This window comes from Tupaia chinensis, unplaced genomic scaffold, assembly GCF_000334495.1.
Source record: "Tupaia chinensis unplaced genomic scaffold, TupChi_1.0 Scaffold149131_1, whole genome shotgun sequence".
Lineage (NCBI taxonomy): Eukaryota > Metazoa > Chordata > Mammalia > Scandentia > Tupaiidae > Tupaia > Tupaia belangeri.
Genome location: NW_006208977.1, coordinates 1,888,434 through 1,909,536, shown reverse-complemented (window position 1 = coordinate 1,909,536; position 21,103 = coordinate 1,888,434). Strand labels below are relative to the sequence as shown.

Sequence of the window (21,103 nt, the reverse complement as noted above, 5' to 3'; positions counted from 1 at the left end):
ATCCTAGAGCACACTGCTGCTGTACAATAAGTGCAGGTGGCTGATAGAAACACCCTTCTGCAGCTTCTATTTACCAAATGTAATTCCTGGGGAAACACTTGACCCCATGGCTCTCTGCTTTTTACTTCAGCTCTGGGGCCTTTAGAGTAGAATTATTTATCAGAGTCTTTAATGGCTTGGGGGCCACTTGATGAATTTGAGTACACTGCGCAGCAGATCACTTAAGAAATGTCCCAGATGCACATGGGTAAGTCCGGAGTCATGGTGCATTTGGCTAACGAGCTCTTGCGACTGCATCGGAGGAAGTCTGGACAGAAATGCTCCTGAGGGGTCATAATGGAGCTGTCTTAACCTCTACTATCAGCTCCTCACCACAGAGTTATCCCTATTAACTCAAAGCCAGACCACTGCATCTGTTCCCCTTGGACTACACGTACACACTGCCACAGCCCAGCCAAGGGACCTTAGCTTCTGGTGGTCTGGGTACACGTGTTGGTAAGTGGGACTTGGCACAGACAAAGTCAGGAAGCAGTGTGCTTCTGACGCCTCTTAGCCTCCTGTCTCTCTGCCATTTTTATATCCTCACTAGTAACTCCCTTCCCTCTACCTCTTACGTATCACACAGTTATCCAGTGCCCTGAAATTTCTTCCACTTAATGAAGCTCAGTGTCTAGTTTCAACACTGGTCCTAACTGGATAAAACGGATTCAGTAGTTTTAGGGTGGCCAAGGAGAGGGAACAAAAGAGTGGTTAGAAATGAATATCCTCAGGCCAGCCAGTGGCACGATGGTTAAAGCAGCTGGATTCCATGTGACTGACTGTGTGATTTGAGTCCCAGACCTGGTGACTTGGTGACTTGAAAAACATGCCAGGTGCTTGTGCATATGTACCCAAAATCCTGAGAGAAGAGTGAAAAAGAAGGGATTGTGGCATGGCATGATCGATCGATCTCTCTCTCTCTCTCTCTTTCTGACTAGTACACATACCTTGTAGCAAAAAAAAAAAATTCTTTTAATCCCCAGTATTTCTTACTTTTTTTATTTTTTTTAATTCATGATAGAGTATGTGATCCTCTTCTTTCATTCCTCCAGGATCATGTGTGTGTGTGTATGCTTGGCATGTTCGAGGCTGGCCAAACCAAGAGCTTGAACTTCAGTCAACCTGTGGCTTCCAGCTCCACTGTTCTGTAAAACAAACTACACCAAGGCTGGGCCAGTATTCCTTACTGAAACATGTGAGGGGATTTTACAAGTTCATGGACAGATAGAACTAAAGGATGTGTTTATTTTGGTGCAAAAAATGTTGAAACCCATGCACAGTCTTTTTCATAACACACATTTTCTGTGATCTTTCTAAAGATCCCTCATACTTTAGCTCTTAGGAGGATAAGACCAGGTATTTGTCCATAGCAGATTATAAGTGCTGCAGAATTTAACACTTATCTTTGGAAGTTGTTGGGGGTACCTATGGGAACCCTTTTTCTTTTAACCTGTAGTACAAGACAGACACACAGACACCTTTAATCTGCCGTCTTTATCAAGCTTGAGGTTCTTCAGACTCAAATTTCTAATATATCTTATAAATGTATTTTTTTTTAACTAATGGCCCTTTTCCTGGTCTAGTCTAATTAAAATTAATCTTTTCTAGGAATGTCAACATCTAATGTTTTGTAATATTTTAGAATTAAATAATTTCCTTTTTTCCTCAGTTCAAGAATGTATTAGATGCCTGAAATGTTACCAGCACTATCAGTTTTGTTTTTATAGTGCTCAAAGCTTTATACTCTAAGTAAAAAAAGTAGCCAGATGTACCAGATCCTTAGCAGACAGGACAGGGCAGCCCATAAATATGTGCTGAGTGAAATGAATAAATTGGTACACATAAGAAGATCCCTGGGAGGTCAGACAGGGAAGGTATGGACAAGGACCAAGTAGACAGTGAAAGCCTCGTGCAGGAGGGGGGCTGGGGCTGGGCCTCAGGTCTTGGTATTTTGAAAGACATCTGTATTTTGATTATGTCTCCTTTGAATTATTCGTTTCCCAGCTTGGTGACGCTGATAGGAAAATAATACATGTCAGCGTGAGTTTTTCCAACTTAATGGATCAGATGCGAATGATCCATAACTTGCAAGCTTTCGGTGTGGGCGGTAAGCAGCCAAGATCGCACGATAAGAAGAGAGCGAGAGGTTATTTCAAGAGGACAAATTAAAACACTTGGGGTTGGGGGGTCAGCCAATACCTGGTTCTGAAATGAATGATGAAGATTGAGTTTTAGAAATGAAATGAATGGATTGTTTAGTTGGCATTATTAACTTGAAGAACAGGGTTTAGCTTAAGTATTATAGGGATTTGCAGGGGACATTTTTCAAATTTACTGAAGGTTTTACCAGTAAGCACTTAAGCAAATGTAAACATTTAGTGGGCTGCAGGGGAGCTGTGAATATTATTCATCACCCAACCACTCCAGTCTACTAGATGTGTCCCTGGACCGGGCTAAAGCTCTGCACAGTTTCTAAGGATTGTTATGATTAGTCTCCTGGTGTATATATATTGCTAATGTAATAAGAACATAAACATTTTATAAGTACAGAAATTTCTATTTTTAGTGTTAATCAATGATTCATAGTGGTGGGAAAAATGAATTTGACCGTAACTTTGTAATAGTGGCACTGATGTAGAGAACTTTGTTTTTAAAATCATTCAGTATTATGAGCCATGATATATACCTGCATATATAATATACATATGTTACTTGTGTATATATCATGTATGTAAGTATATAGTCAACATGTAGTTTTTGTATGTATCATCATGCTTAGTCATTGTAGTGGATGGATAAGCAGGACACTGGGATTTTCAGAAAAAATACATTCCTTTTACTCATTGTCACCAGAAAACAAGAAGAAAGCATTTATGACTATTTTGAAGCATGATGAGTTGCGATAGCAATCCAAAGGATGGAGGTCTTTTTCGTTCCCATGCTTTTTTTTTTTTTTTTTGGAGAGATTTTCACTGTAGGGCGCGTGCGCTCGCCAGACAGACAGAGAGAGACATAGAGACAGAAAGCGAGAAATCACCCCCCAGGGAGGATGGTCACGCCGCAATCCCTTCTCCTCCATTCTCCTCTCGGGATCTTGGGCACGCACGCACACGCGCCCGGCGTGAGTTTTAAGCCACCGGGTCCAGGACACGAACCGCAGTCGACTACGTGGGAGTCCAGCGACATAGCCATTACGCTAACTGCTGGTTCCCCCATTCCCATGCTTTTATAACCAGAAAATACTCGGATATTCTACTAAGTAGGAATACAGCGAGTTAACTGTTATAGTAATTTAGTCTGTCACTTGTAGCCTCTTGAAAAATTTGTTTTAGGAGCAAACACCTAAAACACCTATTAATACTCTAGGGTTATTTAATCTAACGTTCCTACACTTTAACGCCTCTGTTCAAGTAAGACGGTATAAAAAGATTGGATAAGTACTGTTCCCTGCGGTGGGTATTATGTGGGGGATAGTCTCAGGATGGTGTTCTCGTCTTTGTATGGTTTATAAGGGTTTGTTTGGGCCCCATTCTTAGGTACAGAGAATATAAAAATGAATACTGCACTGAAAAGCCATGTGGTATAGGAGCCAGGCAGTGGCTCAGTGCTGAAGTGTGAAGCTCTGCGAGGCCTTCCCACATGGAAGAGTCCCTGTTAGAATCTGGAGACCTCCCTCAGTGCGCCGGGCAGACGTGTGCCCATAATCTGGGCTGGCTGAATGCTGGGTGGAAGACAGCACCAGGACCTCATTGGGCGTGCTGGCCCTCTCTTCTCTGTGTCTCTATCTGTTTCTCTTATTCATAGATGAAGCAAGTAAATCATTTACAAAATATATGTGGCAAGGCAGCAGAGAGATCATGTTAATTAGACATAGAATCTAACCATGGAGAGGAGGTCAGAATGCTGAGGGGACCAGCAGTTAGCGTAATGGCTATGTCGCTGAACTCCCATGTAGTCGACTGTGGTTTGAGTCCCAGACCTGTTTCCTTAAACTCATGCTGGGCGCATGTGCGAGCGTGCCCAAGATCCCTAGAGGAGAAAGGAGGAGAAGGGATTGTGGCGTGGTCATCCCCCCTGGGGGGTGTTTTCTCGCTTTCTGTCTCTCTGTCTCTGTCTGTCTTTCTGGAGAGCACACGCACCCTATAGCAAAAATCTCTCCAAAAAAAAAAAAAAAAAGAAAGAAACCTGTAAATGTGAAAGAAAATGTTCTTTTTTTTTTTTTTTAAGAATATTTTTAATTTAATTTTATTTATTTTGTTTTTTTGTGTGTGGTTTTTTGTTTTGTTTTGTTTTTATTTTAATTTGACCAGAGAGGGACAGAGTGAAAGGTAGATAGATAGAGTAAGAAAGCAAGACACCTGGTCCAGGATTTGAACCACAGTCAGCCATGTGGGTGTCCAGTGTCCTTAACCACCATGCCACCTGCCAACCCCGTGGAAAGATGTTCTTGGAGGATTTAGGGTTTTTTATTTGCTGGTTTGGTTTATTTGTTGTTGTTTTTTTTTCTTTTTATGTTATCTAGGCTAAGTCTTAGTGGATGTGTAAGAATTGGCCATCTAAAAGATAGCCAGAGAAATGTTTGAGGTGCAAAAAAAGAGCAAAGTAGACACTTTCTTCCTGTAAAGAGATCTCTCACTTAGACCAGAGATTGCAAAACCAAATCCTGAAGGGATATTTTCTGTTTGGCTGGCTGTGTTTTCCTATAGTTTGCAGTAGTTGCCTGTGCTGAAATACAGACCATGTATAAGAATATCCAGCCCCAGATTTCTGGGCTGTCTTGTTTTGTGCATCCCCACATGGAATATGGCAACCTCACCCAAGGAGCAAGCAGTTCCCACAATTCTCAGCACTCCTTTTTTAAATTTTTTTTTTTTTTTAGATATTTTCACTGTAGGGCGTGTGCACTCGCCAGACAGACAGAGAGAGACATAGAGACAGAAAGCGAGAAATCACCCCCCAGGGGGGATGGTCATGCCGCAATCCCTTCTCCTCCATTCTCCTCTCGGGATCTTGGGCACGCACGCACACGCGCCCGGCGTGAGTTTTTAAGCCACCGGGTCCGGGACACGAACCACAGTCGACTACGTGGGAGTCCAGCGACATAGCCATTACGCTAACTGCTGGTTCCCTTATTTATTTTTTTTTAAGTAGACCCACTTTACTGCTCTGTGATGCCAGCCTGGTCCCTGTCCATGTCTATGTTTACAAATACTGTCCTTGACCAAAGGCCTCGGTGCAAGGGGGAGGTGGGAGGCAGAGGTAAGTGCCTACATCTCTGGGTAGCTACACACCCATGCCACTCCCTAGTTGTCTCCAAAGCTACGGGGATGCATAGGTTTATTTTCCAGCTTCATTTTGTATAAATTGTGTTTCATTAAAACTTTTCAACAACTCTTTTTCTTTTTTGGAGTGGTTTTTGTTACAGGGCGCGTGCACTCGCCAGACAGACAGAGAGAGAGAGACATAGAGACAGAAAGCGAGAAATCACCCCCCAGAGGGGATGGTCACGCCGCAATCCCTTCTCCTCCATTCTCTTCTCGGGATCTTGGGCACGCACGCACACGCACCCAGCGTGAGTTTTAAGCCACCGAGTTCGGGACGTGAACCGTGGTCGACTACGTGGGAGTCCAGCGACACAGCCATTACACTAACTGCTGGTTCCCTCAACAACTCTTAAAATTCATTGACCCTATTTTGTGTAGGTAAACAAAGCTATTTTCTTATATATAGAGAGAGTGTCCTATAAATTATAAATGGGGGAAGGGAAAACCTAGCTCAAACAGGAAAAAGGGCAAGTACGCATCTCCCACACGGCCAGGGCCAGCTCTGGGTGTTACAGGAGCTAGGAGTAATGGAGGCGTCCTGTAGGGGTCCCTGCCCTCAAGGAGTTGGAGAAGTAGATTAAGAGATTAGACTGCTACACAGGAAATTCTGATTTTCATGGATGGGATCTCACAATAAAAATCACCTCTCTGAAAATTTCTAAGTCTTTGTACAAGTATCTTACCCTTAATTTAAGCTAAATTGCCATAGCATAATTCAGGGGTCACCTTCCAGAATTAGAAGACTGAATCTCAGAGAACAGCAATGGGATAAGGTTCATTTTGGTGATTTATTTTGCTTTTTGGTTTTTTTACAGCCAATCTTTCTGGTCTTTGTCCTAGAGTAATAAGATTCTTTTAGTTCTCTCTTTTTTTTTTTTTTTTTTTAAGGATATAAAGTATGTGTGTGCATGAAATAGGATAGGAAGAATGAGGATAAAGCACCAGCCACAAGGTCTTGTCATGCCACTACCCAGTCCCACGTCCTGGCCCCCCAGCTCCTCAGGATCCTGGCACCCCAGCACGCCCAGAATGTTTTCACGCCAACCCAGGATCGGAGCCATAGTCACCATGTGGCTTTCATCTTTGCAGGACCCTAGTGTTACTTCTGCACCACAGCATCTAATAAGATCCTTTTCATCAATTTTCAAAAACTCATTATGCTCAAATCTTTTTCCCCCTTGAGGGGGAAAAAGTGGTTTTCTTAATACAGAGATTTCAGAACAATCTCTGTTCTGAAAATAATCATGCCAACAAGATTTGCTTATTCTTGCTTTTCTCTTCAGCATGTTTTAAAATTTAATTTCCTTGTAAAATAGATTTTGTGGAGCCAGCCTCATGACCTGGTGCTTAAGGCAGCTAGATCCCACCTGCTGACCGAATGGTTCAACTCCTGGACCCGGCAGCCTGAGAAATATGCCAGACGTGTGTGCATGTGCACCCAGAATCCCAAAGGGAAGGACAGAGGGAGGGAAGGAGGTGTGGCCTGACCGCTCCTCAGGGGTGCTTTCTCCTCTGTTTCTCTGGCCAGTGCATGTGCGTTCTCCAGTGTGCGTACACACACACACACACACAGACGCAAATAGCTTTTGTGTCCTCATTTCCTTCACAGTTCCATTAAGTTCTAGGTTTACATCAGTCCTCTGCTACCTTTAACACCTATAGCTTGAGACGCGTTCAGAAATAGAAATCTACTCAAGAAGATTATGGAGAAACAATTTTAAAACCGTTACCCATAGAGACTTTCCCCCAAAACTCATGTTGAAGCTTAAATGTGGAATTTATGCAGGAAATGAAAGTTAAATTGGCTTGGTTTGATTAAGGTTTTGGGTTTTCTTTTGTTTTCAAAGAAAGGAAATTTTATTTTGTAGTTTTAAAAATAATTGATTCTGGAAGAATGACCAAGAAATATGAGATTAATTTTGTGTGTAAACTAATTACCTGCAGCACTGCTTAAAATACAAAGCTTTCTTGATCTAATACAACATTTCATAGACTTCCCGACACATTCCTTACACAAAAAGGCCACCTTTTTCCAGGAAGTTGTTTAGAAGTCAGGTCATTTAAACAACATTTATTAAGTGCAATAAATAGCTGTCAAACTAAAGCTTGCCTTTTTTTCATATTTGTTCCTAATTCTATAGAAAATTCTACTTCGACAGAGCTATGTAAGGACTGGTGTTTAGTAAACAAAGTGATGTTATTTCTAAAAGAGGAAAAAAATAATTTATAGAAATGTGTTGACAAATTCTTCCCCAGTCTTAGCTTACTATTTTCTTTTCTACAGTAGCCTTGGGCAGGAAAAGCAAATAGAAAGGTCCCATGCAATGAAGCTCAGTAGAAAGGTTATTTCAATTTAAAATGTAATGGTTTTTAATATGAGTTTTGAAATAAATCGTCGTTCAGTCCTCAGCATGAACTGTGAGCCTATTTGTAAGTAAATGAATACAAAAATATTTTTATGGTTTTGATTTGAATATACTTATTGGGCATTTATAGGTCTTTTTTTGAGAAATGTCCCTTTGTCACTTGCCTGGCTATTTTTTAGCAGATCATTTGAGTTTTTGCTACTGTGTTGTTTGGGTTTCCTGTAATGTTAGTTTGTAGATATTTTCTCCCATTCTCTAGGTAATTACTTCATTCTGTTCATTGTTTCCTTTACTGAGAAAAGCTCTTTAGCTTGATATGTATGTACAATGTAATACTATTAAGCAATTAAAAATAATGGGAACCAGCAGTTAGCGTAATGGCTATGTTGCTGGACTCCCACATAGTCGACCGCGGTTCGCGTCCCGAACCCGGTGGCTTAAAACTCACGCCGGGTGAGTGTGCGTGCGTGCCCAAGATCCCAAGAGGAGAATGGAGGAGAAGGGATTGCAGCGTGACCATCCCCTCTGGGGGGCGATTTCTCGCTTTCTGTCTCTGTGTCTCTCTTTGTCTGGCGAGAGCATGCGCCCTATAAAGAAAACCTCTCTCAAAAAAAAAAATTGAAATTCATTTGAAGCAACATGTGTAAACCTGGAAGATGTCATATAGGTAAATTATTCCAGGTACAGAAAAAGAAAAATGACACGGCTTCACTTCTATGTGGAAACTAAAAAAGTTAACCTCTTGGAGGTAGAAAGTAGACAAGTGATTATTGAAGACTGAAAATGGTAGAGGAAGTGTGCTATAGGGAGATAGATGTTGGTAAACAGATTGAAAAATTATACCTAGATGAGAGGAATAAGTTCTAGTATTCTCCAGTAAAGTAGGGTCATTACATTGACACTAATTCATTATATATTTTTAAATAGCCAGAAGAAATTTTTAATGTTCCTGACACAAAGTAATAGTAAATATTTTAAAAGATAGATATGCTTGATCATTACACATTGTATTCATGAACTGAAAAATTACACAGAATCCAGCAGAAGGTAGAATACAATTGATAGGTTTCAATGAATGAAAGAGCAAAAGAGGGGGACCAGCAGGTGGTGTAATGGTTACATCGCTGGATTCCCACATGGTCAACCACGGACGGCTCAAGTCCCAGACCTGGAGGATTAAAACTCATGCCAGGTATGTGTGCATGCATGCCCAAAGTCCTGAGAGGAGAATGGAGGGAAAGGGATTGTGACATGGCCATCCTCCTGGGGAGTGATTTCTCACTTTCTGTCTCTGTCTCTGGTGAGCACACACGCCCTATAGCAAAAATATCTCTTAAGGGGGAAAAAAAAAGGGCAAGAGAGGAAGGAAGCTAGAAAGAGAGGAGCATGAGGAATGGAAGGAGAGTGGATAGAATATTTTAGTTCAAGAAGATCAGTCTTTTTCTGCCTAGTCCCTATCAAATAAATAGTGCTCTTTTTCTTATACATTTATTCTGTGTTTCTAAAATTACAGTTTTTTTTTTGTTTGTTTGTTTGTTTTTTTTTGTAGTACCATCATGCCCCATGCACCTGCATCCTGGCCTTCTCTGTATAAATTAATCTAAAGGAAAACCACTCATCTTGGTTAGCCATAGGTATTAGTTCCTCTATTCTTTTTCCTTTTTTTTTTTTTTTTTTGAGAGGTTTTTGCTATAGGGCACGTGCGCTCGCCAGACAGAGAGAGACATAGAGACAGAAAGTGAGAAATCACCCTGCAGGGGGGATGGCCACGTCGCAATCCCTTCTCCTCCATTCTCCTCCCGGGATCTTGGGCACGCACGCACACGTGCCCGGCATGAGTTTTAAGCCACCGGATCCGGGACGCAAACCACGGTCGACTACGTGGGAGTCCAGCGACATAGCCATTACGCTAACTGCTGGTTCCCTAGTTCCTCTATTCTTAATAAAGGCTATCTTAGCTACTGTTCTGGGGGCACAAGAGCACCAATATTTTTTTTAATATTTTGCTTGTGATCAGTCTAGTTTTTCATAATAGGCTTTTTTTTTGGTTCATTTTATGTAATTGAGATAATTAATTTAAATTCTTAATTAAAAAAAAAAAACTAAAATAGGACTAGCCAGTGGTGGTGGTTTAGGTTCTGGGTCCTGCATGGCCGACTCTGCAGTTTGCATCCCAGACCTGGCAACTTGAAAAGCACACCAGGTACATGACTGTGCATGCTCAAATCCCCAGAGAAGAATGGAGGAGAAGGGATTGTGGTGTGGCCAGCCCTGCCCCCAGGGAGGTGATAATCACTTTCTCACTGTTTCTCCCGCAAGCTCACACACCCTATGGCAAAAATCGTGAAAATAAATAAATAAGGAAGCTAAAATATAGTGCCATATCTATAAATCTTAATATGTATACCTAAGTTTTTGTAAGTTTGAAAAACTAAATTAAGGAAAACAGTTTATTACATATTTATCAGCCTCTACCTCTTGCTGCATTCAAATGCGCCCTTCTTATTTAATTCCATTGCATTTCATTCTGTTCTTTATCTTGGAGCTGATTTTACAATTTGAGAGTTCATAGTACTTGTGTTGATTTTTTGTATGCCTGGCTTCCTTTGTAGTCTGGCCTTACCGTTTGCTGCTAGATGGGCCACACTTAGTACGGTGCTGACTACAGGCAGTGAGAAGTTTGGTGGGTTTTTTTTTTGGAGAGGTTTTTGCTATAGGGCACAGGCACTTGTCAGACAGACAGAGACAGAGAGACAGCGAGAAATCACCCCCCAGGGAGGATGGCCACACTGCAATCCCTTCTTCTCCATTCTCCTCTCAGGATCTTGGGCACACACGCACACACGCCCAGCATGAGTTTTTAGCCACTGGGTCCAGGACGCGAACCCCGGTTGACTACGTGGGAGTCCAGAGACATAGCCATTACGCTGGTCCCTGCAGTGAGAAGTGTTAATGAAGGAAGGAAGGAAGTGAACACTGTGTTTAGCCAGTGAGCACTCTACTAAGTGCTCTATTTACACCACTGCAGTTAATTCTTTAGACAGGCAGATGAAGCATCTCCCATTTACGGATGAAGACGCTAAGACCAACAGGTGAAATAATTTGCTCAAGACTACTCAGCTTACCAGTACAGAACCGCCATCCTCCCTGTGGTCCTGTTACTGAGCCTTTCTGCCTAAGCAGGTTTGCCTTTAGTTTCAGTCCTCCCAATGAAAGGCCTTACTTTACAACTGAGGACACCAAGGCCCAGGGAGAGTCAGTCGCTCACTCTTTCGTAGCTAGTTAACACCCCAGTTAGAACTGGAACTCAGATAACCTGATTCCTGCGGACTTGCTTAACTATGCTACCATCAGGAAACCAGAATATAATAACTATACACTAATAAAGAATATTGAAGCATTTGTAAAAGCATCTCTTCTTATTGAAAATGTTCAGCAGATGCAGTAGTACAGTGACCCCAGTATAGCCGTGTCTCAGAATCATTAATTACCAAGACTTTCACCATACTTGTTTTATCCTGCTACTAAAGTACTTAAAAAAAAAAAAAAAGTTGTGTGCTTTTCTGTTTTTGTTTTGTTTTGTTTTGTTTTCCAAGAAAAAAAAAAGCATGTGTGAAAAAAACAGGCCGCCTTATCAGGGTCTTAGCGCACTGCGGTCCATTTACCCAGCCCTCCGGCTAGTCAGGACCTGTTCTGTGTCATGTCCACTCAGGATTCGAGCCCACAGTCAACCATGTGGCTTCCATTATTGCACATCAGTACGCTACCACCTGTGCCACCAAGACTGGGCCCCTCAAAGTACTTTCAGTGGTCAAAACGCTTGAAGTTGTATGACTGAGTGAGGTATATGATACAGTGAGGTCTGCCCCTCTGTTCGTCGATAGCATAGCTGGCTCACAGCCCTGTTCTTTTCCACTGGAACATGTCAAGAGACATACGTGAAAAGACCTCTGAAAGTGGCTGACTTCCCCAGGCCACCCATAGCACTGGAGTGAAATGGCTTATACAGGCTATGTGGCATGGCCAAATGGGACCAGCGTCACATGGGTAATAGCATGCAGTGGTTCTCAAACTTCAGCAAACCTCCAGATCACCTGGATCCCAGCAGGGGCCCCGGTGATGCTGCTGCTGCTAGTCCAGGAACCACACTTAGAACCACAGTGCAGCTGGGCCCCTCCGCTAGGGTAACCGAGCCCCCGGGAAGCCCAAGAAGGCCTGTTTGGCCCTAGAAACCAGATGTCAGAATAGCATTTGAAATAGGAGTGAACTGCTAAACTTAAATGAGAAAAGAAACAAAAAGGCTAGTAAAAATTTTTTAAACAAAAATTTAGATGATTAATAAAAAACAGAAGTAGAAATAACTTTGTGTCTGTGGGTCAGGGTGTGTGTATGTGAGTCTCCAGGTTTGGAAGACTTTTCAAAACCCACCTAGCAAAGGGAAAAGCCTGTGGGCTTTCTGATCAGAGGCTGCATAGTCCGACGAGCACCGTGTGTGGGGTGATTGGTCTGGCATAACGAGAGCTCAGTCCTTGACAGAAAGGCCCTTTAGATCTTTGATTTGGCTCTGACCACATTTTCATGAGCGGTAAAGTTTAACTGGGGTCAGAAATGAGCACCAAACTTCTGGTGCCTCAGAAATGAATCTCTATTAAGACAGTTACACAACTTCAATATTATCATGACATTTAAGTATTTCACGGTAAACCAGACTTTAAAATAACCCAGGTACCACATGGTACGTTTTCCCTTTATATCAGAATCAGTATTAACATTAGCTCGTCCTCTTTCCACTCACAGTTTCCTGATATACTTTCATTGTTATTAAGATCATTCTAACCCTGGGACCAGCAGGTTATGTCGCTTGACTCCCACGTAGCTGATCACGGTTCAAGTCCCGGACCTGGTAGCTTAAAACTCATGTTGGGCACATGTACATGCAGGCCCAAAATCCTGAGAGGAGAATGGAGGAGAAGGGATTGTGGTGTGGCCATACCCCCGGGGGCTGATTTCTTGCTTTCTGTCTGTCTCTCCAGTGAACACACATGCCCTATAGCAAAAATCTCTTAATTTAAAAAAAAAAAAATTTTAGGGGACCAGCAGGTGGCGTGGTGGTTAAGGTGCTGGACACTCCCACATAGCCAACCTCTGGTGGCTTGCTGTCTCACTTTCCATCTCTCTCTCTCTCTCTCTCTCTCTCTTCCTTTCTGTCAAATTAAAATAAATTAGTGAATAAATAAATAAAATTCAATAAATAATTCAAAAAAAATTCTAACCCAAATCCTATACTTACCTCTGTTTATTTAACTTTTTTACTCTGCTTTATGTCAGACAAAATTTTAGATAACCTGCAAAGGTATGTAAAATGTGATAAAATAGGGGGAAAAAAAAAACTAAAGAGGAAAGAAGGAAGGAAGGAAAACTAAGGAAAAACAAAATAGAGCCAAAAATAATAAAGTTCAAAATAAAATATAGAGGCCAGCAGATGGCGTAGCGGTTATGTTGTTGGACTCCCACATGGCCGACCATGGTTTGAGTCTTAGACCTAGTGACTTCAGTCATACTGTGTGTGTGTGTGTGTGCGCGCGCGCACGTGCGCATGTGTCCCCAAGATCCCAGGAGGAGGATGAAGGAGATGAGATTGCAGCATGGCCATACCCCCTGGGAGGGTGATTTCTCACTTTCCCTCTCACTGTCTCTGTCTACAGAGAGAGGGAGAGGGACAGAGAGAGAGAGCACATGCCCTAAGGCAAAATCTTATTTAAAAAGGAAAATTATAAACGCAAACCATGGTCACTGTGTCTTTAGACCAAGAGCCATTCAATCGCAAAGAAGGACCCGCTCCCTACTGACCTGATTTGCTCCCCAATATATTGTGGAAAATCTGGAAGATCGATCAAAGGTATAAACTGGCTGAAGGCTGTTTCTTTCAACCGAGCATTTGATAAGACTGTGTGGCAGTGAGCTCACGAGTGTTTCTTCAGAAGTACCTAATGTGAGCTTCTCTTGTGAAAGTGAATTAATGCTTGTCTCCCTTTGCTGACCTTCGCTTGACAGGCAGAGTGTTCTTTCTAAAATGCAGATCTGATCATTTTGTTCCTCTGTTGGAGAAAAAAAAAAAAAAACAGAAAACTTTACTGACACTGCATTTGCCCAGGGACAGTGTTCAGACATCTAAAATGTGACCTTCCTAACTTCTCTGTTTCTTGGATACCTACCACCCATCACTCCTCACTCCAGTGTGAGGAGTGGAAAAATGGAGTTAAAATACAAGTTTAGAGAACCAGCAGTTGGCGAAGTGGCTATGTTGCTGGACTCCCACATAGTCAAGCCGAGCGTGTGTGCTGCAGGCGGCATGGTGGTTAAGGCACTGGATTCCCACATGGTTGACCACGTTTCAAGTCCTGGACTTGGTGGCTTGAAAATCACACTGGATGCATCCGCATGCATGCCCAAAACCCCAAGAGGGGAATGGATAGCTGCATGGCCGTCCCCCCCCAGGGGGTGATTTCTCACTTTCTGTCTCTCTGATAAGTGCACATACCCTATAGCAAGAATCTCTCTTAAAAAAAATAAAGAAATAGCAGTTAGCGTAATGGCTATGTCGCTGGACTCCCACATAGTTGTCCGCAGTTTGAGTCCCAGACCCAGTGGCTTAAACCCATGCCAGGCATGTGCGCGTGCGTGCCCAAGATCCCGAGAGGACAATGGAGGAGAAGGGATTGCTGCATGGCCATCCCCCCTGGGAGGTGATTTCTTGCTTTCTGTCTCTCTGTCTCTCTCTGTCTTTCTGGCAAGTGCATGTACCCTCTAGCAAAAACCTCTCAAAAAATAATAGAAAATAAAGAAATTAATGTGCTTTCTAAAAAAAAATAATAATATACAAATAAATAAATAAATTTCATGCTTCCTAGTCATTTTTACCTCGAGGAAAGCAGTAGAACATGAGACTGTACTATATGGTCGACCGAAGGAGCTTTGAAGCCCACTTTTAGGAAGCTATTCCCAGCTGATAGTGAAGAGCTTAATGACTGCAGCCACCTAGGCCCTCAGCAGTCCCATGAAAGAAGGGGCTCAGCAAGTCCTGTGACTCCAGTGTGCCCCACATACCACTCGGGAGACTTTACATTAAATTGAGACAACAGACTAGAATACAGGTCCTGTTATTCCGAGTCATTTTACTTGTGTTGAGTCTCAGTTTCTCATGCAAGGGGATAATACTATCTCAATTAACCTGTTATATTTTGTTACTTTAAGAATTTTTAATAACACCCATGACCAGCAGATGGCATAATAGTTATATCACTGGACTCCCATGTAGTCAATCGCAGGTCGAGTCCTGTACCCGGCAGCTTGGAACTCAAGCCAGGCACTTGTGCGTACATGCCCAAAATCCAAAGAGGAGAATAGAAGAGAGGGGATTGCGGCATGGCCACCCCAGGGGTGATTTCTTGCTCTCTGTTCCTCTATCTCTGTCTCTCTGTCTCCCCAGTGAGTGCATGCACCCTATAGCAAGAAAACTACCCCCACCCCCCAAAAATCCATAATACTATTTTTCACCTACCTGTTGACAAATTTCATTTTTGTTCGGCTGTCTTTAATCCCATACCCAGTGTTGATAGGGATCTGGAAATAGGTGCTCTCTAACTCTGCGGGTGGGAGTATAAATTCCTGTAAGCTCTCTGGAGAACACGGAGACTGACAGTACGTGTGATAATCCCCCAGTGACGTGCATGTCCCCTGCCTTAGCGCGTTCCTATCCAGGAGCTGTTCCCCAGCATGTACCCTCAGCACTGTGAACAAAGATCTGGTCGTGAGGTGCTCATCCCAACATTGTTTCTGATTTTTTTTAATAATTGAAAAACTAATGTGTCTCAAAAGAGGGCATGTTGATAAATTAACTGTGCTGTGCCCACAGAACAGGAACAGGCCACTGTTTTTTTTTGTTTTTTTTGAGAGGTTTTTGCTATAGGGCGCGTGCGCTCACCAGGCAGACAGAGACACAGAAAGCGAGAAATCACCCCCCAGGGGGGTGGGCCACGCCGCAATCCCTTCTCCATTCTCCTCTCGGGATCTTGGGCATGCACGCACACGCGCCCGGCATGAGTTTTAAGCCACCGGGTCCCAGGCTCAAACTGCGGTCAACTTCAACTACGTGGGATTCCAGTGACATAGCCATTACGCTAACTGCTGGTCCCTGTGTAGCTTTTGATAATGATGATGTGAAAGGATTACTTAATGGCATGGGGAAGTTATCTAGATATGTTGAAATAAAGCAGGAACTAAACCACAATTTAGTATGTTGCATAGAGGTGTCATTGGAGAAAGGCTAGGCAGTTATAAACCAGTACGTTTTTCTAAATAACTAATTTAGAATTTCTGCTTTGGGATTTTTTCTGAAGTCATGGATTTTCTGATTTAAACATACTTTTACCGTTATAATACATGTTTCAGCAAAATGAAACATCGGGTTCACGCAGTGTGCAGTCGGAGCACCTCGGCTTGTAACTTAGGACAGCACTGACGTTCACCAGCCGGGCTCCGTGTGCAGGAGGACGGGAGCTCCTTCAGGTCCCTAGGTGCTGAGAATGATTATGGCTTCCCGTGTAAAGCTTCATCTTTGTTTACGTGTCTCGACAACCTCCCAGTTTTCATGCATGCCCCTGAACACATTGACTTAAACACCAAAATTGAGCTTCAGGATTTTCTATGATTGCAACAAGGGACAGAAACTAAACTTCCACATAAAATTGCCTATCTCAATGAATTAAATTCATGTGTGCTTTTCTAAAAGGGCTTTTCATAACACTAATACCTTTGAATCCAACTGACTTCCACAGACCTTGAAGAAGGAGTGAACAACCTTCTTATTTTTTTTTTTTTCACACAAGGGCCAATTCAGAAAAAAATAAAAATGTTTATGAGCCACATTTTTCTTCTGCCCAAAATAAAGCTAGCTTTTCAGAGTCCCAGGGGGGCTGGGGTGGAGGGGGGATCTGTTCTTATAAGCGATAAACTACCTTGTTGAGAGAAGAACAACAATGACAGTATTGGCACTGGTTTTTAGCTGTCTGAATTCTCCATTCTGAGCATACATGAGGTGTAGCCACACAGAGGCATCTTCGTCATTTTTCATCTGGAAAATTACATCGTGTGTTGTATGTGAGGATCCTAGGGGGTCCTGGATCACGCGATGGATGTCACTGCCTTAGAGGAGTCTGTTTCAGTGGGTGGTAAGGAATAGAGTTAGGGAATAGATAGTGGAGAGAGGAATGGAGGAGCTAGGAGCAATGCATGTTGTCATCTGTGGCCTTAGGATGTTTGGCATTGAACAGTGCTAAACACAGAGAGGTTACCTGCGAGACATGTGAATAAAATGATTTATTTGAGGATGCAGGAGGTCAGTAGACAGTGACGATAGAAGGTAAAAGACAGATCAGAGAGGAAATGAAATAAAAGCAAAGTGAAATTAATCTTTAAAATGAAGACCACGGCTGCTTCTCCTAAAATGGGAGGAAGGTAAGAAAGTAAAGCTTATGGCATCTGTCCCTGCTGTGTATAAGGGAAGGACATTCATAGAGAGGGCTGGGGGCTTGGAAAGGCAGGAGAGGAGACAGCACAGTCACTGGAAGCACCAAGGTTGGAGATCAGCTCCCGCCAGCAGCAGGACTGTGAAGTTGTCCCCTTGAAATGGAGCCATTCGCTGTGGTTGTATTGTAGAGCTTTTCTAGCAGGAGCACAAGGGTAGGTCATGGAGCAGATTCAGACACGGTGGAATGATGAGCGCACAAGGCAGAGCGAAGATTGAGGGTGCTGGAATGAGTGCTAGCTGGGGCAGTAACCAACTGTGGGCTTAGAAGAGGCGGCCCAGGAACACAGTGGAAATTCACCTCGGGGTCGAACATGCGCTGAGCTAGTCTATAGGTCTTCTCTCACGAGGATCCCACATCAGTGCCTCCCTGTGTTCTCTTTTCCATCAAACTCCCATTCTGGGGACCAGCAGGTGGCACAGTGGTTAAGGTGCATGACCGACCATGGTTCAAGTCCTGGACCTGGAGGCTTGAAAATCATGCCAGGTCCATGTGCATGCATGCCCAAATTCCCAGGAGGAGAATGGAAGAGAAGGGATTGCAGTGTGGCCATCCTCCCTTGGGAGAGGGGGATGATTTCTCGCTTTCTTTCTTACCATCTCTCTCTGGCAAGCACACATGGACAATGGCAAAAGCCTTTAAAATTAAAAAAAAAAAAAAAACCACCTTCTGTTGGTTTTATCTTTCAAGATCCTCTCTGATCTGTCTTTTATCTTCTATTGTCACTCTCTAGTGACCTGCATCCTCCTGGCCACAGGCCTGGGAGGAAGCTGTCAGTGCTGGCCACCACGTCAGAGTGACACCTGGGATTCTCCATCACGTCCCATCCAGCTTTCCTACTTTATCACTTGGAGTTCTCAGTTGCTGGGCTTACCTGCTCTCCTGACCCCCACCCCAGCTGAGTTCTAACTTAGAATCCTACAACTTAGTCCTGTTCCTACAAAGGCATTCTCACGGACACAGGGCTTCTCGCCAGCCTGAGACGGGAAGGGTGTCATCGCACATGTGTGGATGTGGGATAGGTGTCGCCTCCCTTGGGAAGTTGGCCGTTGCTAAGCACGGAGCACCCTGGAAGCTGCATACAAGTGGCCCTTGCTTCTCAAGGAGCATGTCACTGAGCGGGGTCACCGAACACTGCACAAACATATGCTACTCAGAAGTGGAATTCTGGCTTCTCTAAGGAAAAGGCAAAAGTAACCTCCTTAGAGTTCTTAACAAAGAATAAAAGGGAACCAGCAGTTAGCGTAATGGCAATGTCTCTGGACTCCCACATGGTCGACTGCAGTTCACGTCCTGGACCCGGTGGCTTAAAACTCACGCCGGGCGCATGTGCGTGCGTGCCCAAGATCCTGGGAGGAGAATAGAAAAGGGATTGCGGCATGGCCATCCCCCCCGGGGGGTGATTTCTCGCTTTCTGTCTCTCTGTCTCCCTCTGTATGACAAGTGCACGCGCCCTATAGCAAAAATCTCTCCTGAAAAAAAGAAAGAATAAATAAACACACATATACACACAGGAGCTAGGAGATCCAATTTATTGAGGCTCAAAAAAGTCTTTGACAAGATTCCATACCAAGGCAATTTTAAAAAGTGGGCTGTATTGAGAAGCAGGCTTATAATCATCGTTACTGTAATAGAGTTTAGTTGACGGTTTCATTTGCATCCATTACGTGCCACGTCCTGTTGAAAACCCATGTCCGTGAACCACGTTATGGCACTGGCATGACACGACAGCCACCTGGTGTTTACCGGGGCCCTGCCAAGCCTGTAATTTATTACAGATATTGGAACGATGGCATTCACTGAGGCACACCATTGTTATTCATGATCACTAATTAGGCGGTGTTGCAAAGTATAATGAGTGAGTAGAGCTACTTCCAGAAGTAAGATACCACGTGTTGCCCACATCTTATAGTATCGAGCTCTAAGTGGTTTATTGGTGACTCTCCCTCAGCACCAACTGTAAAATGAAGTACAGGAGCCAGACAGTGGCACAGGGGCAAAGCGCAACCCTCTGCAAGGCAGACTCCCTGTGGGGGGTGCCCTGTTCACATCCGAAGACCTCCTGGAGTGCCAGACACGCACGTGGACTTGATCCAGAGCTGACTGAGGCTGGCAGTGGATCGCTGCGCCCATACCCTATTGGAGGTCTCTGTCTCTATCTTCCTATATCTCTCACTCATGGAGGGAATACTAATAAACTTTTTTAAACATCAAAAACTGAGACCAGCAGATGGCGTAATGGTTACATCGCTGGACTTTCACATGGCTGACTACGGTTCGAGTCCCAGACCCAGTGGCTTGAAACTCATGCCAGGGCCATGTACATGCATGCACAAAATCCCAAGAGGAGAATGGAGGAGAAGGGATTGCGGCGTGACCATGTTCCCTGGGTGGTGATTTCTCACTTTGTGTTCCTCTGTCTCTCCAGCAAGTGCATGTACCTTATTGCAAAAATCTCTCAAAAAAATCAAAAATTAATTTTTTTTAAATTGAACACTCTGCAGAGTAGGCATAGTCTCAGTTCTCACTTCAACCCTGTGAGGAAGAGATAAGAAGCTCTCTTGTAGGGACCAGCAGATGGCATAATGGTTAGGTCACTGGACTCCTATGTAGTTGAACATGGTTCGAGTCCAGGACCCAGTGGCTTAAAATTGGTGCTGGGCACCCAAGAAGAGAATGGAGGAGAAGGGATTGTGGTATGGCCGTCCCCCTAGGAGAAATCTCGCTTTCTGTCTCTCTGGTGAGTGCACACACCCTATAGCAAAAATCTCTCTCAAAAAAAAAGAAAAAAGAATTTCTCTCATAGACAAGGGAAGTCCCTCTGGCCTGGGGAAAGACCACATACGCAGATCCAAGGCGCTCCCTCTCCACTCACCCAGCTGCTTCCCTCACGGTGGGCATAATGGAGAGGAGCAGCCGAAGCTCCCACAAGCACAGCCCTATCTTATTTTAAGGTTCGTAAAGAGGATTCCCCGCACCAAAGAGGAAGGGAGGCCAGCACTGCCTCCCGGGTTGCTTTCCTGTGTAGATAGATGATGCGTTCTCAGTCAGTGTGATCCAGCTGGGTCGAAACATTGCTCACCTTCTCTGCTCTCTTCCAGCCCGTTGCTAGCTGTGTCCTTCGCCACTTGTTGTGCTGTTCCCGGAGTTGCCCTTCTGACCTGGGGGGTGAATCCACTCACGGGAGCCTTGGGTCTCTTCAACATCTTCCTGTACACCTGCTGTTACACACCACTGAAGAGGCTCAGCATCGCTAACACCTGGGTGGGAGCCGTGGTGGGGGCCATCCCGCCGGTCATGGGCTGGACGGCGGCCACCGGCAGCCTGGATGCGGGTGAGTATCCCCCAGTGTGAAGTCTCAGCAGCCCCATGGCGGGGGTGCCAGAAACGAGCCCCGGGGCTCGTCTGCAAGTGCGAGCACACGCTAGACTGGCCTAGTGGCATTCCCTCCCATGGGCTGCAGTGCTCGGTTAGATTCCACTTCTCTCAACGCTCGTTCTTTTGGCAGAGGTGCTGGTGTGGCAGTTTAAAGTTCCGTGAGTGCAGAGCTCAGGGGGCCCTGGCGTCCTGGCTGTGGGCGGACATGACAGGCACCTGCCCTCGTAGGGAATGTCTCGGGGAAGTAGGAAGCGGTGCTGCCCCAGCCGATGACTACAGGGCAAGTTAAAGCACCTGAGATTCGTGACCATCACAAGTCAGATCGGGACAGGGATTCTGTGGGATGTCCCCGGCCGTGGAGAAAGTACCTGGAACGTGTCTGTCAAGGAGTGTCACCTCGTTAGGGAAG

At 44.2% G+C, this 21,103-nt stretch overlaps 1 protein-coding gene across 1 annotated transcript in view; it reads left to right on the top strand.

Moving 5' to 3' along the window:
- COX10 (cytochrome c oxidase assembly factor heme A:farnesyltransferase COX10) overlaps nucleotides 1-21,103 on the top strand; it is a 171,129-nt gene that overhangs the window by 129,280 nt on the left and 20,746 nt on the right. The window contains exon 6 of the mRNA XM_006170897.3: nucleotides 20,418-20,650. Within this exon, the coding sequence (XP_006170959.1) occupies nucleotides 20,418-20,650 (233 nt within the window). The remainder of the gene's footprint in view (nucleotides 1-20,417; nucleotides 20,651-21,103) is intronic.